This window comes from Acanthaster planci, linkage group LG21 (genome assembly GCF_054643075.1).
Source record: "Acanthaster planci isolate LZ-2023a linkage group LG21, COTS_SCS, whole genome shotgun sequence".
NCBI classification, from domain to species: domain Eukaryota; kingdom Metazoa; phylum Echinodermata; class Asteroidea; order Valvatida; family Acanthasteridae; genus Acanthaster; species Acanthaster planci.
In genome coordinates this window covers 1060938-1076467 of record NC_141797.1, presented here as the reverse complement: position 1 = coordinate 1076467, position 15530 = coordinate 1060938, and the positions used below count along the sequence as shown (strand labels likewise).

At 40.5% G+C, this 15530-nt stretch overlaps 1 protein-coding gene across 2 annotated transcripts; it reads left to right on the top strand.

Annotated features, from left to right (window-relative positions):
* Positions 1-14194, top strand: LOC110982357 (V-type proton ATPase subunit C 1-A-like). Of its 2 annotated transcripts, none has more exons than XM_022240706.2 (12): positions 1-107; positions 2155-2360; positions 2523-2608; positions 3826-3920; positions 4467-4558; positions 5130-5228; positions 6332-6400; positions 7096-7188; positions 7876-7969; positions 8335-8432; positions 9304-9430; positions 10434-14194. In XM_022240706.2, exons 2-12 carry the CDS (start codon positions 2155-2157, stop codon positions 10527-10529), a joined length of 1155 nt encoding a protein of 384 aa, XP_022096398.1. In that variant the 5' UTR covers positions 1-107; the 3' UTR covers positions 10530-14194. The 2 variants fall into 2 exon arrangements, with proteins under 2 accessions (XP_022096398.1, XP_022096399.1); XM_022240707.2 differs by having other exon boundaries at positions 88-228.
* Positions 14195-15530: the final 1336 nt, after the last annotated feature.

Sequence of the window (15530 nt, the reverse complement as noted above, 5' to 3'; positions counted from 1 at the left end):
TGTTAATGTGCTGTTTTGGTACCAGTCGAAGAAATAATTTGTTATTACTCAGCGCACGGAGGCTGCGTTTTTGCCCTTGTCCGTAACTGAAAAGTGACGAAATCAAGGTATGAATTGAACTGTTTTCTCAATTTTTATCAATTTCTTTTGAAAAATAATAAACGCATGCCGGAAGGTGTTTTTCTTGATCGATCATCGGCAAGTGGCTGGAAAAAGAGTCGGTAACAGGTAAGTGTGTTCCGACACGGTGCGCGTGCACGGACATGACGGAGCTCAGTCTGTCTTTGCCGTGCATGTCATGAGATGCCGATATGCTAGACTAACATTGTAATTAATGGTAACAAGCTTTATACAGGCCTATTATTATCACGTGATCACGGCATATTTATTTGGCATGTTCATTGAGTGATTGATCATTGCTCACATTTTTGAAATTCTGTCATGCCTGGTTACTGTTAGGCCTAGGACATGTAGGAAGGCTGTTATTTTGTGACTAAGTGTTTCTTGATCTAGACTTACATTCGAGGTTTAAACTCGCGGTCAGCGTGTTGTCACTATGGACTTTTAACACACGGCAAAGGGGCAAATTTACCCTTTGTGCTATTCAATAATGTACAGAAGTTCTCGAATGACCGATCACAAGAATTGTCTGGCCTAACCACGCTAACCATGCTAACATTATGACATGCTTAACATTAAATGTCATGAAAATTTAGAGCCTGTTTGTTTCCCACGGATCTGAATCTCGATCAGTGATCCCAAGCTAGTTCGTGCTATCCATAGGCGGCTTCTGGAGTCAGTGAACCAACGTTGAATCACTGATTGCAATACAAATCTACATGAATGTAAAACAAACAGGCCTTGAAACTCAAGTTGTAAAGAATATTACATTCTGACTGCCACTCAGCAAGTGTGTACAGGGAGTGAAGAACATTTTCTAAGTACTGTAAGCAAGTTTGGAAATTTTTCTCAGCCCCAGATTCATGTCTTTTCAGTTGAGATGATAAATGATGAAAAAGTGGATATTATGTCCGCAGTTATTGTCTGTTATTTTAGTTCAGAGGTCAATCTAGTCTTCATACTCGAGCCCTAAATGCTCCGTAATAACTCAGAGTTCTGCCGCTTGAGTCTTGAATCCAACGCAAACAATATTAATCACACAGTTCATCTCAGTTCTACCAGAGCGATGAAGGTACTTAATAAAACGGTTTCTTGGTGGTGAAAATCATACAATTTGGCTTTCAGAGTTGTTTGATACAGATTGGCTTGCCTTCACTCGGGCTTTCATTTAGGATTAGGTAAAAGACAGTTTCAGATCATGACACTCCATTCTTGCCTGTCTCACACATGTAATAAGATTGCCCAATAATCCTTTGCGGTACCTCTGAGAGCACAAGGTACATCTACATGGGTATCTTAGGTCAAGGTATCTTAGGTCAAGGTATCTAAGGTCGCATGCACATCTATCTAAGGTCAAACGTACACTGTAAACAGATCAAAGGTTTAAAACAATTAGCATAGAGTACATGTATTAGACATTCGGAATTACAGAGGAGGCAGGATGCAACATTGCCCCAATTACATCTATTCCTTTCTACACATACAGGTTACGTTATTGGATTTTCACTTCTGATAACAGCTGGTCGCATTTTCAAAAAATGTGGTAGATTTAACATGTCTAAAAGTCATTGATCACAGTGCAGCAAGACAACTTGAAACAATGTTGATTTGTCGTCAAAGTTTGGAAAGAATTCCATATACGGACTTCCCTCATTTTTCCCTGCAGTGACATGTGCCTTTTAGCCACATCAAAGCAATAACATGATCTAAACAGTCAAATTTGGCAGGGAAAATATTGATGTATCTGCTTAGAATTTTTCTGCCCCCTGTCATATGGGTTTTGCACATTGAGTCAAACGGTGTCCATATCTGGATAAATATATATCTGGAATTCTTACCTAAATGTTTTTTCTTAAATTGTCATTAAAGATTCTGTCTATTTAGAGCCCACCTGTCACCAATATGAAGAAGGATATTGCACACCAGTAGCAGGGTACTAGCCACATTGTCAAATTTGTCGCGCATTATTTCTAGCGTTGTATTTTTGGCCGTAGTAAGGCTAATTTGCCTGTTGACTTTATTTTCTCATTACAGATGAGTCTTACAGAGTTTTGGCTGATTTCAGCTCCGGGGGACAAAACTTGCCAACAGACCTGGGAGAAACTAAACAATGTGACCTCCAAGCCCACGGCAATGTCTATGAATAACAAGTTCAACATCCCCGACCTCAAAGTTGGAACGTTGGATGTCCTTGTCGGGCTGTCGGATGAGCTGGGAAAGCTGGATGCGTACGTTGAAAGGTCAGTGATGTCACTTTGCCTACTTGTGGTCGCATTTGGAAACCGTGGCCAACATCTCCTCTCTGATGAAATTAACAAAGATTTTGAAAAATTCATGGATTCTCACAATTCATGACACATTTGTTCACTTGGCCTCAACTGATCTATGGTTCCCTTTTACAGCGTCGCCCGGAAGCTAGCACACTACCTTGGCGAGGTCTTGGAGGACACGAAAGACAGACTGGCGGAAAACCTCACAGCAAATGGAGGTATACCCTAGCATCAGCTTAATACATGTATAAGGCCTCCCAAAAGTCCCCACTTTCTTGTCAGGAGCTAGATCCAAACGTGGTGCGGCGACGCAGCTTTTTTTTACTCTAACTTTTTTTTCTGGAAATGTGGGTATAAAGTGCAATGTCCATCACAACTGCATGTGCACGTAACATTGGCTGCTACCAACACTAAAATAGACTGGTGCCCGCACTTTTCACTTTTTAGAAGCATTTTTAGCTTGTGCATGCACACTGGGCATAAGACCACATTGTTTGTCTGGTTCCCAGATGTAAATGTATAATACAGAAATGAAGTCATCTGAAAAAGAGTGCCCGACTAAATGTTTGGGGAACAAGAGGGACTCCTTTACTGTACCTGTTACTCCATCATACACAGTAGCAGGATTCCAGTCCATTGAGCAAGTTTAGCCATTTTCGGACATTGTTTTATACCAAATAAATTTTTTAAAATTTTGCCAACGCACAGGTTTACAGTGACGCGCATGCTGACCAGAAACCAGAGACTTTTTTCTGGCAACCAATTTTGAAATGTTACCATGGGCGATTCACAATGCAGTGTGCCACCAAGAGGTGGTCCTGGCGAGGCCTTTTCACAGTGCATTATGGGATAAAAAGTCGACAAAGTCTCATTCGTTAACTTATCTTGGTTGAAAATTTGAAACCGTCTATTGCAAATGGTCATTAGGTAGTCAAAGTGATGGTGTGTGGTACAGGGAAGGCCTTAATCAATGAAATATCCCAAATTACGTACAAAGTGCGCTTAATCGCAGCAGCATGTCAACTGTAAAATTGAAAAGCGGCCCGTCTGCGGCAAACTCTTAGTGCGCTACATTGTCAATCCCCCGTATCGATGTCACACTAATGATTGTTCTAGTCCAACACTTTCAAGTGCCCAGTTTACCGCCAAATATTGAAGTGAGGAGGGAATGAAGGTGATGAGCAAATCTCATTCCAGAGATATTTCTATTTTGTCAATCTGTGGTCTAAAGAGCTTTCATTTAGTTTCTTAAAGCGTCAAAATTTCTGAAAAAGCTACATGTAAATAAATGGCTTGTGTTACTTTGACAAATATTCAATCAAACTGTCAATCTGTGAGAGATGTAATCAAATGTCACATTTTCTCACTGTATGGCATAATTCACCCATAATGACTTTCACCTGCCACCTCTGTTAACGTATGTGCTTACCCGTAGTTGACCTGACATCGTACGTTACTCGGTTCCAGTGGGACCTTGCCAAGTATCCCATCAAGCAACCCCTGAAGAACATCACTGAAATTATTTCCAAGGTAACCTCTCGACCACTTACTGAGGGACTGAGGGTATTGTTTCATTACAAACTCGCTACAGGCACTGTGCTATATTGGACCAGAAATACCCATTTTTTTTAACAAGATCCCCAGCCATAGTCCTTTGCAAACCCAACTTAACAAACGCTGATCTTTGGTGGTCATTTGGTCAAGATTTGTGCAACATGTCTTATCTCATTGTCGCTTTTTTGAAAATTTCAGATATCAAGATGCAGAATTTGTTACAATACAATGGAACACTGGTCCCTCATAGGTCAGTCCACAGCTAATGCTGGTACCCATTGATACTCCAGGGTGACGAGAGTTAAGTCGGGGTAAAATAGCTTGCCCAAGGACACAACCTGTGGGCAGCAGCTAGATTTGAACCCCTGGCCCTCTCATGAATTAGTAACCACTACATTACACTCCACAATGGCGACATTCTGTGCTCGTGTAGTGCAGCAAATAACCTTGTTTACAGTAAGAACTCAGATTCTGTTGAACTCACAGGTTGCTGGTCTTTTTGTTTTGTTTGTTTTTTAACAGCAAGTCACTCAAATGGATGGTGATTTGAAAACCAAAGCTTCCGCATACAACAACCTTAAAGGCACCTTACAATCTTTGGAGAGAAAAGCAACGTATGTAACCAATTCTTCACCTAAAGAGACAGTGATAAATATTTGAGTTGGCAGAGAAAAAAACACATTTAGTTGTTCTGAGATATCACAATGTTGTAGTTGACCCCATGAGACCACCGCAAGACCACCGCAAGACCAACGTAAGACCTCCATGTCTGACTTCAAGTCACAAGCTTTTCAAATGAACTGCAACAAAAGCATTCCTTTTGTCATCGTGCACCCTGCTACTTGCGACTGGTCTTGTGAAGGTTTTGACTGCGTACAGAACTGACATCTCATTTGGTTTGGCATCGTAGTTGAAATAGAATAGATACTCTGTAAGTAAAATTGTTAACCAATCCTGTTATTGTACAATACGGCCTTTTCACAGTAGTGCGCCACCAAGAGTTTGCAATGAGTTGGCCGATCACAATGCGCAAAATTTGCCGACCCAATACGCGTTTGAAAAGGGTTGACCAGTTTCGCACATTATGATTGGAGAATGTGTTGCAATGTGGTGGCGCACTCTTAACGATATGTTTAAAAGCCTGCAAAGCAAGGAAACTGTGATATCTTTCTTTGTCCTTCACAGGGGAAGTTTACTGACCCGTAACCTTGGAGACCTAGTCAAGAAGGAGGATTTTATTTCCAATTCTGAGTATCTGGTCACTCTTCTTGTCGTAGTTCCAAAGTAAGTGAGGTCGTTGACTCATGCCGGTGGGCATTTTAATTTAAGTACATGTACTTGCCGAAATATTGCTCAAACCAGAAGTGTTCAATGTTTAAGGATCTATGGAATGAATCTTTCTTCACTGTATGAAGACTTTTTGTGTTATGTGAACTGAAAAGTGCATTTTTTTAAACATTTAAAATTGACCAAGCATTTCTGAACAAGTGAGGGCGCTTTTGCTCTGATGTAAATCCAGGAAGACATGGTTTACTTTGCATGATTTCATGTTCAAATCTCCTAATTTGCTCTCTGAAAACGTTTCTGTGGACAGGTTGCTTGCTAGCTCATTGCCATATACTAACACAACAATGAATTGCCAAAGGAAATGAAATCTGCCATAGAAATTTTCTGTGCTTAAATCGGAGCAACTTAAAGATACATTGCCTTAGATGACATAGTTTTGCTTATGAATGTACAAATGTCTTTAGCGTAAAAACCCCAAAAGCTCCAAAATATGAGTGAAAATAACTAAACAAAAGTTTCAAATATGGTTACCTGAAACCCAAAGGTACAATGTCAAGGGTTTTTGTAAAATCTTTCTATGATCCTTTTAACCCTAACACTCCTCAGTCCTCCAACAGGTGAAGGATTGAGGAGGTTGAGGGTTAAGGCTTCATGCACCATCAGTGGCAAAATGAAAGCTTTAAGTGTCTTGTTCTGAAGGCTGAGTTTCTGCTAAGCACAAAAGGGAGCATGAACGTGAAACTGTGACGTCCGATCAAATAGTCGGGTTGCAAATTTGCAAAAGCAGAACACTTTCCGACACCAGCAAACTTCAGAGTAAATGTTCTGCAAAGTCAAGTTTTTTTCATTTTCACATTCGCCTGAAATATGAAGCGGCTTCTAGTGAAACTCCAGCAAGGTCCAAAAAGTCCCTTTTCTTAGGCGGGGTCAAGTGAATTTCTGTTCCTATCACATTGCCAGGTCAAGGGCGGACCGTTTTAGCCAAGTTTCGATACCGTGCTAGTGAACTTGTTTGTTTGTCTGCATTCCATCATATGAGCTTTTCAAGTTTTGATTTTCTTTTCCTGTTTTGTTTGTCACATTTTATCCCGTCCTTGTAGGGCATCGTTTCAAGAGTGGGAGGTGAAATACGAGAAACTGGCTGACATGGTCGTCCCAAAGTCATCGAGGTAAATCAGACAGTTCCATAGTTACTTAAACTTGACGTGACAAGTTGAGCAATCGTATATTAGAGGCATCTGTGCTTGTTATCAGAAGGGCTTGGGTTCGGATCCCGTTGCCCGTGCAGCTGATTTTTCAACATTTGTGAAAGTTAGTTATGAAGTCGGAGAGACAAAAATGGCCCCAGTGTTCTCAAATCCTCTTGAAAAAGGCGAAAAGCACACGTACGTTTTTCCTTCTGACAGTGTGCTTTCAAAGTTAGTGTCAAATTTTTTGTGTAGCCTGGAAGGTACACATTAACCCAGCACGTTTTCCCATACAAGGAATTGCCTGATTAACCACCTGTCATCAAAACAGATATTAAAATACTTGAAACACTTTTGCTGGAGTTGATTTTTCCAAGAAACAGGCAGTCTCTACTTTTTGACCATTTTATTGAAATAATTTGTGAACCTGAGGTGAGAAACGAACTCCTTTCTGTTTTTCGTTCAGTGCAGTCTGCATTATTCACCGGTCGGCTGTGTTCATTTGAAAAGGACGTTAGCTTTTCATTTTGGGAGCCCGAGAGTAAAAATGAAATCAATCGAAGAAAAAGTTCATGACAAAGTTATGCCCATGAACGTTGACAAACACTTGAGAATGCCAGTAATTTTTATCTGTTATAGCCACATATTTGTTAGATTACTTTCCTCCACTTAAACAGGAAGATTTATGAGGATACAGAACATGGTTTGTTCACGGTGACTTTGTTCCAGAAAGTGGTGGACGAGTACAAGCTTCACGCCAGGGAAAACAGGTAGGGGGCTCACGCTAACAACAGAGGGACCCTTTTCAACCCTCCTTGATCTTTTCAAATCAGATGCAAGATTTTGTAGGATTTTGCAGGATCAAGGAAAACTTCTGTCCACTGTTACTTTTAATGGGGCTTGGTGTTCCTCGGAAGTTTAAGTTCCAAGTTTTTTTCGTGGTTTTTTCTTACAAAGTGGAAGATTTCTCAGACGTTCGGCATAGTTTCTTCCAAAGGGCAGAGCAGAGGCCAAGTAAAAGAAGGAGTTTCTTTTCCTTTCCTCGTTCCAAGGCTGGGTCATTGTTTGGGGTTCCTTTTTTGGCTTTTTTTTTTACTTTTGAAAATACTTTTATCTTTGATATGTTTCAAACTAAGTATTTGGCTCAAAATGCAAGGCTAAAATCTATCTGCCTCGAGCAGAAGCGCCCCCTCATCAGTTGATTTGAGCCAGGTTACTGAGGAGTGTTCATTTGGCTGGTAGCGATGCAACTGCAACGCATGCATTTTATAGTCGTTTAACCAGCTAAGTTCAGTCCCAATCACAGGAGCATCTGTTGCTAAGAACGTTTGCGCCCTCTCTTGGTCCAGCTCAAGGCTCATAAGAGAGGTTCCTGTAAAAACCTACTTGAGAAACTGTTTTTCCTACTTGGCAAAGGCCCAAACAGTAACTAGATTCTGTCCGTGTTTTGTATACAGATTTACGGTGCGAGATTTTACGTATAACGAGCAGGCCCTGGCGGCTGGGAAAGACGAACTCAACAAATTGGCAGCAGACAAGAAGAGGCAATATGTGAGTTGAAAATAATGCCTCCGAAAGGGATTAAAAAATGGCTCGAGTTGGGTGCGTTGGTTTTCCTCACCTTTGTTTCATATCACTTAGTGGCAAGTTGTAGCTGAGATAATTACATGAGCAGTCACATGACCAGTCATAAGTAACAGGGTGAACAGCGACAAAGGAATGCTTTTGTTGCAGTTCATTGGAATAGCTTGTGACTTGAATTCAGACTGGAGGCCTTGTGTCGGTCTTGTGATGATCTAAAAAGGTCTGAACTGAATGTGTGGATTTGCTCAAGAACAAAGATCAAAACTGTCGACCAGTTCTTTCTACTGAATTAGTGGCCCCCAGTGATAAATTTCAGTGTGTTTGGACTGCAGGGACCCCTGGTGAGATGGTTGAAGATCAACTTCAGCGAGGCATTTATGGCATGGATCCATGTCAAGGCGCTTCGAGTCTTTGTGGAGTCAGTCCTCAGGTAGGGCTGCATCGACAGATACCAGCTAATATCAACTATTGTCAGCTAATGTCAATCAGCTAATGTTACAAGATGTCGCCTGATGTCAACTTTATATCAGCTAATGTCAATGTCAGCTAATAGTAACTTCTGTCAGCTAATGTTACATGTCAGCTTATAGTAACTTCTGTCAGCTAATGTCAGTGTCAGCTAATAGTAACTTCTGTCAGCTAATGTCAAGGTCAGCTAACAGTAACTTCTCTCAGCTAATGTTACATGTCAGCTAATATTAACTTCTGTCAGCTAACGTTACCTGTCAGCTTATGTCAACTAATATCAACCAGTGTTAACTAATGTCACATCATAGCATCTTATATCAACTGGTGACCCCAATGGTCCCAAACCAGCCCAACTCCAACGCCAGGGTTTGTTGAAATCTGTCAGGATGAGTACTGCGCTGGTGGACTGACTGTGGGATTAGGCATACCACAAATAAGCAAAGTCCAACTGTTTAAGTGCAGTTTACGGCAGTATATGTGGCGTTGGGATTTACAAGGACACGGAAGATTGCTAGTATATCACTCCAGGCTGTTAGGTTTAAATGTCAAATATCAACTTTGTCAGGTAGTAAGCTCTCTTGGGCCTTCAAGGTGGTTCTCAAACTGGCCTGCAAAAATATAATCACTCAAACAAATTTCTGACCTCCTAAAATGAATCCTAAATGGTATCCACAAGCGATTTTATCGCCTAGCCTCAAAAACTGTCTCATTCATTTTTCTCAAAAATTAGCCCTTAGATATGGCCGTCAGAAATGGTCTTCAAAAATGGACTTTAGAAATGGCCTTCAAAACTGGCATGTGATTTAATGACTGTTAATGATGACTCATTTTAGGTATGGCCTGCCAGTCAACTTCCAGCCTATGCTCCTGCAGCCATTCAAGAAATCCCACAAGAAGTTGAGAGAGAACCTGGCTGTACTCTACGCCCACCTTGACAGCAACGCCGGGACTGCCACAGATGTGAGTCTATGATGCATTTATTTCTGTTTGTCCAGCCGCGCATTCAGCGCCAATAGAGGCTTTGCGTGGAAGCCATCTTGCGCGGCAGTTCTTTTGTTCCACAGGGAAACCTCCTTTGCGCATACCCTGTGGAACAAAAGCACAGGCCTGCAAGATGGCAGCCATGCAAACCCTCTGTTAGAGATAAGAGGAAAACCCTGGATAAATATTCCAGGGTAACCCATGGAATCAGGCAGGGACTGAAAACCCAATCCACCTGCTGACCTAGGTGGGATTCAAGGCGAGGAGAGAGCCACTTCACCTACCTGGCTCCCCTATTATCAGTTAACGTCAGATTTTTACCCCGAAAACGCTGCTGGGGGTGGGGTTTTTTACCCATACATTCTCTAACCTCGCAATTGCACTTTGACCCAACCAAGCAGGACGTGTTAATACGTCAACTGCAGAAATTAAAAAAAAAATCTTAAATGAGCGTAAACATTCTCCATGGAACAATGAGGAAAATTGTGTGTGTCTACACGTCGTCCAGCAGAAAGCCACCTGGTCCAACTACCAACCACTCAATAAACCAGGCTTTAAATCACCGTACCACTGCATGAAGCTCAATAGTCTCCTGAGTAGGCCTTGAGCTGTACCAAGAGAGGGCGCTATTCTTAGCAACAGAGGCTCCTTTGGTCAGAACTGAACTTCACTGGTTCACGAACCACCATGAAATGCATACGTTACTGTCGCATCGATACCAACAAAATGAACACTCTGGCCCATATGAGTCTTTTCAACCAATGAGGGGGTGCTTCTGCTCAAGGTGGATTACACAACAGCTTCAGCATCATTGTTTTTGGTCGGTTTTTTTTTCTATTCCAAAATACCTTTTAAATCAGCAAAAACAAAAATTACGAGGGAAGTTTGTCTGAAAGACAAAGGAACATTTTCAAGGGCTTGAAGAAAATTATTACCTTACATCAATCTTTTAACATGCGTTATTTCCTTGCCGTCTTCTTAGTCTGGTTACGACATCCCCGGCCTGATGATGAGCCAACAAGAGTATTACGCCTACGTTTACTACCCTATCAATATCAACTTCTGGGATCGGATATGAAATACAAGCGAGAGAAGCATCAACCGACGACATCTCAGTAATTTGGGAAAAAGCCAAAGGATTTTTACTGATGGGAGAATGGGGCCAAGCCAAAAAAAAGTTTTGTTTCCTGTTACTTTGCAAAATTGGGCAGGTGGCTGAAATCACTGTTCTTCATTTTTATTTTCACTGAGTTTTTTTTAACCCTAACCCCCTAGGTGTGTATGTAAAATTGTATTGAAATTGGAGGATTTGGGACTGTTAGGGTTAATCTAATACATTTTAGCCGAAGATATTAGCCCAAACCCCCTAAGCCCTTTTTGCTGGAACCCTCCTCAATCCTCCAGAATCCTCCAACCTTTCTTGAAAATGTTACTTTGGAGGTGTGCCTACTGCCTCAATCCTACAAAATCCTTCAGCAATTCCTGTCATTATGTTGAGGCAGTGCGAATGGCATTCTTGAGCAGTGCGGTTAATTCAAAAGAAATACCGGGCAGACTTTATGCATGACTGAGCAAGAACAACACAAGGTCTAACCCACAACCTTCACTCATGGCATCCTTCGCAATCAGCCATGCACTTTTACCATTCACCTTTAATCCTCCAAAACTGTCTGAAGGATTTGGAAGGTTTTTGGAGGATTGAGGAGGGGTAAGCAGTGTGATGAACTGTTAATTTGTTGAAAAGTGACCATAACAGACTTGTTTGCCGACCCCATATTAATGCTGCTTATCACGGCTTGATCAACAGTGGTTATGCGTTAATGCGTTCTCAAGAGGTTAAGAGCTTTGTATAACTAGTACAGGCTCGAGTAAACCTTTGCGCATTCGTAATATTTAAATCAAAGTAACAAAAGCAGCCTCTGAGACTCCATGGAGACACCTGCAACGCATAACCTCTCTGTCTTGAGTTCAAAACGAAAATGGTTGTAGCCACAAACATTTTCAAACTGGCCAGAAGAAACTTCAAAAAACCCAGGATAGTGTACATGTATGCAAACTTAGATTCTGGTGTTTAGGCCATCGGCTTTTGTTTTATTTTGGATTAATAAGATCAGCTATGCTTGATTTTTCAAGGTTGGGTCAAGTAATCGGAAGCAGGACAATTTTTTTTGGCTTACTGAAGGTGCTTGTTTTGAGTGTCCCACTGTGAAGTCATTTTACTTTTCCTCCAGTCTTTAGTTTTACAGAGTCATTTTGAGGGTTTAAGGTGGACGTTTCCAACGGTCACTCCATTCATAGTGATTATTTCATGGAACATCACACAGGGTCATTTTGTTGGCTTTGCTGTAAGCGTATAATTTTCTAGTCAAGATTGAGAATATACAGACGCAGTGCTTGTTTGTAATACTAGATGTCTGATATTTTCCAGTGGTTATATAACAAGGACATTTTTAGTGACATTAAAATACCCAAACTGTTTTGAACGGAGATGTGCCTTCTTCCATGTAAAGAGTAGAAGATGGTTAATAGGCTCATGTCCTGATGACCCCACACTTTGTCTACGTGTGTGCTTAAATAGAGGCTTTGCGTGGTAGCCATCTTGTAGGGCAGTTCTTTTGTTCCTATGTGCATACCCTGCATAACAAAAGCACTGGCCTTCAAGATGGCAGCCATGCAAACCCTCTACAGAATCTTTTTATTTATTTACTTTATTTAGCTTGTTCCTTGAATTCATTGTACTCAATCTAATTGGTTAAGGGAGTGGTGCCAAACTATTTTAGGGTTCCAAATCTCTTTTTTTTTCAGTGCTGCTCAAAACATTTAGACAATTTATCGCAAATTTCAAAGTATTCTAAATGAAGATTGGCCTAAAATTGTAAGCACTTTTATTTTGTCGCTATTATGCTTACCCTCAGGTTCCCAAAACGAAAAGTTTTATTTTACTTTCAATTCAAAATGGCCGACACATGGATGCAGTCTATTCCTATGGTGCTCAGTGGACCATGGTCCCCCACTGGCTCCAGAGGAATTCTCATGTAAACAAAGTCTGTACTAATCTGATAATTATTCTTAGAAATTCTGTTTCCTGTTTGTCCAACATCTTCCAGCTTTGAGTTTCTTATGTTATCTTCTACTCATCTGTGGTATGTGTCTTAGGTTGATTCATCAGCCTAGATTCATGGAGCACTCATTCAGACTGGCGAGAGGGAGGTTTACAATTTTCTCTTCTTAACCCTTAGATTTTAGTTACAAACTTGAGTAGTTTTCCCATTTATTTACTTATTTTTTTTGGGGGGGGGGGTCTTCCACTTCCACAGTCAAGTTGAATTACAGATGCAGTTGTCACATGTACAGTAACTTTTAGAAATTTGAAAAGTACACAATTATTGTTTGTCACAGTGACATGGTTGAAAAAAACCTGTGCTTGCTTCATCAGTTGTGACCAAACATCTCCCAAACCAGGCTTAAGTAGATAAATTTGACATCTCCTTTCTAAGGACGGGACGCTTAAATGTTGAAATGGAAAAAGTTCCAAATCCGTTTGCAGATTTTCCCAAACGTTTAAAAGGAACAACCCCTTTTTGAGGTCTGACGTTTTGATTTATGCAATCTGGCATTCGTTTTTAATGTAAATTATGCCTGTTAAATGTAGTTTGATTTGCAAAACATTTCTCCTGCTCGGTCATAGCAAAGAACCGGAACTTTGTGTCAGCTAGTTCCCTTGTATACAATTTGATCTGTTTAAAGTTTTCAATGACATCATTGCAAGGGTGGGGCATTTATACGTTCGAATGGTATGGAAAAGTTCTCTAAACGTTTTTCAAATTAAACATGAATTCCCACTTTTACTCCTTCCTCATTCATGTTTTCACAGTCATGCAAACTTGAAATTTGGTGAGTAGAAAGCTTTTATGGTTACGGGCAGTTAGGGTTCTGGAGTTTTTCATTGTCTCTGTGCATAGTTCCAGTTGGTGGCTCCTGATTCATCAGCCTGGGTTTGGAAGGGTAGGTCACATCATCTTGTGAAATCCAATGATGCAGAAGTCGATATAGGAAAATAGCACCCTCTACCGGCAAAACAGCACGAATGACAAAATGCCCCAGTTGATACAGCTCCAAAGAGCCCTTAAGATGAAATTTCTGGATGTGAAACTGTGCGACATTTATGCTGAAGTTGCTATAATTTTGCACTCTCCCCCTCCTTATAGCCTCTTTTAGCTCAGTCGTGAAATGCTCCTAATTTTAGGGGTTCTTGGTTTTATTTGGAAAAATATCTTTGACAACTATGATTCCCAAGGTCCATTGAAACCGTACTATTTATTGTGTATTTTTGAATAAATTATTGTAATAAGCTACCCACTGGCGTACTTCAGAACTAAGTACTCAAGGGATGGATACATTGGGCCCATGTTGTTAATAGAAAATGTTCAGATTGCGAGGTTCCATTATTTGCTCCAACTTGTTTAAAAATGTAACCATTAGAAATAAATTAACCATGAATGTTTATACCTTTGTCGTTAATGATAGGCCTGTAATTTGTTACTTATGAAAAGGTGCAAAATGTTAGAGGAAGAAAGGTCTAAAAGTTTAAAAAATAAGGGTTTTTATAATTACAAAATTTAGCAATTGATGTGATTATTTTACTTTTGGCAAATGTAACGGTTGTATATGAAAAACAAAGACGTAATATGTATCTTTGTGACTAAGGAAAGTGAAATAAACTGTATATTATGTATAGAGGAATCCACGTCTTAAAAAGCATTCCTTTTGTGCCAAAGAAGTTACAGTGAAATTCCATATATTTTTGTTCCCCATTTCCATCTACATGTACCTGAAGTATGAAAACAGTTTTGTTGATACATCCGTGCTTTCCTGCAGGCCTAGTGGGGCCAGGAAATTGTCCTGCGTCACCGCCCCAGGAAAAGCGCACTTCTCAACAAAACGTGACATGTTGTGACAGTCACTCCAATTACCTGAACGTGACAAACTCCAAAAACATACGCACAGATGGTTTACACATTTTCATCAGTCTAATTGTTTAAGCATTTATTTCGAGGGTGATTGCAGGGTTTTTTCCACATTAAAATTTCAGCGTGTTTGCACACTTGCTCTGAAGTTCCAGCTTTTTTATAGCTGTCGTACGCTTTTTGTAAAGTGGCCACACATTTCCTTCTTATAATAGATATCATATCTTCACTTTACCGTTAATTAATCCCTTAATTTTAAAAACAAAACGCCTTTACACAGATAGAAATAATAAACCTTTCACTTTTTGCTGCTTATTATTCTTATTAAAAAATTGTAAATGATCCATAATTACATCCGTAAAAGAAAGCGATTTGCATTTACCAAGCATCAATGCAGCGTTAAAACTATCCACTCGGGAGCCCCTCCTAGTTATTTGTTTAGTGTAATTCGAATACCAGAATTAGAAGCCATTACTGCGGTGGTGCAACGCCGCGTTGACAGGTGGTACGCGCGCGTTGCATGCCTTTCCGACCAATAGGGTGTCGTGATTTGCCAAGTAATATGGCGTCTAATCGAATTAGTCTATACAGACAGCAATAAGTATATACCCTACAACGACCTAGTCTATTAGCCGTCAGAAAGCAAAAGCATGTCCCGGAAAAAAATTCAGGAGGGAAAATACCAAGTCGTTCACTTGGAAAACAGAACTTTTCTTACAAGTCTTATAGGGTTTGTGTCAGCAGCGTCATTTCCCATTCTATTTACGCCAGATTTCGGTTTGGATAGTCTGCACTTTAAAGATTTTGGTTCCCAGAAAATAGGTGAAATATCGATGTCCCCACAACTATGCGCTCCCGGGACGGTGTAAGAGGGCCGAAGGCCTAAGGAAATTACGGACTTCATTCTTTATTGATTCAGACTGTATTCTGTCTGCAGACCAAATTCATCGGCGCAGCTGCAGTATTTTTGTAAAGTAGCCTACTTAGCCGAGATCGGACTCTTACTTTGTACGTGCTGCACATTTCCCTAAAAAGTGAACTTCGTATATGGAATTCTTTCCGCATAATGCATTATGCAGTGTTTCTGCGGTGAGGTCCAACAGCGCAAAGTG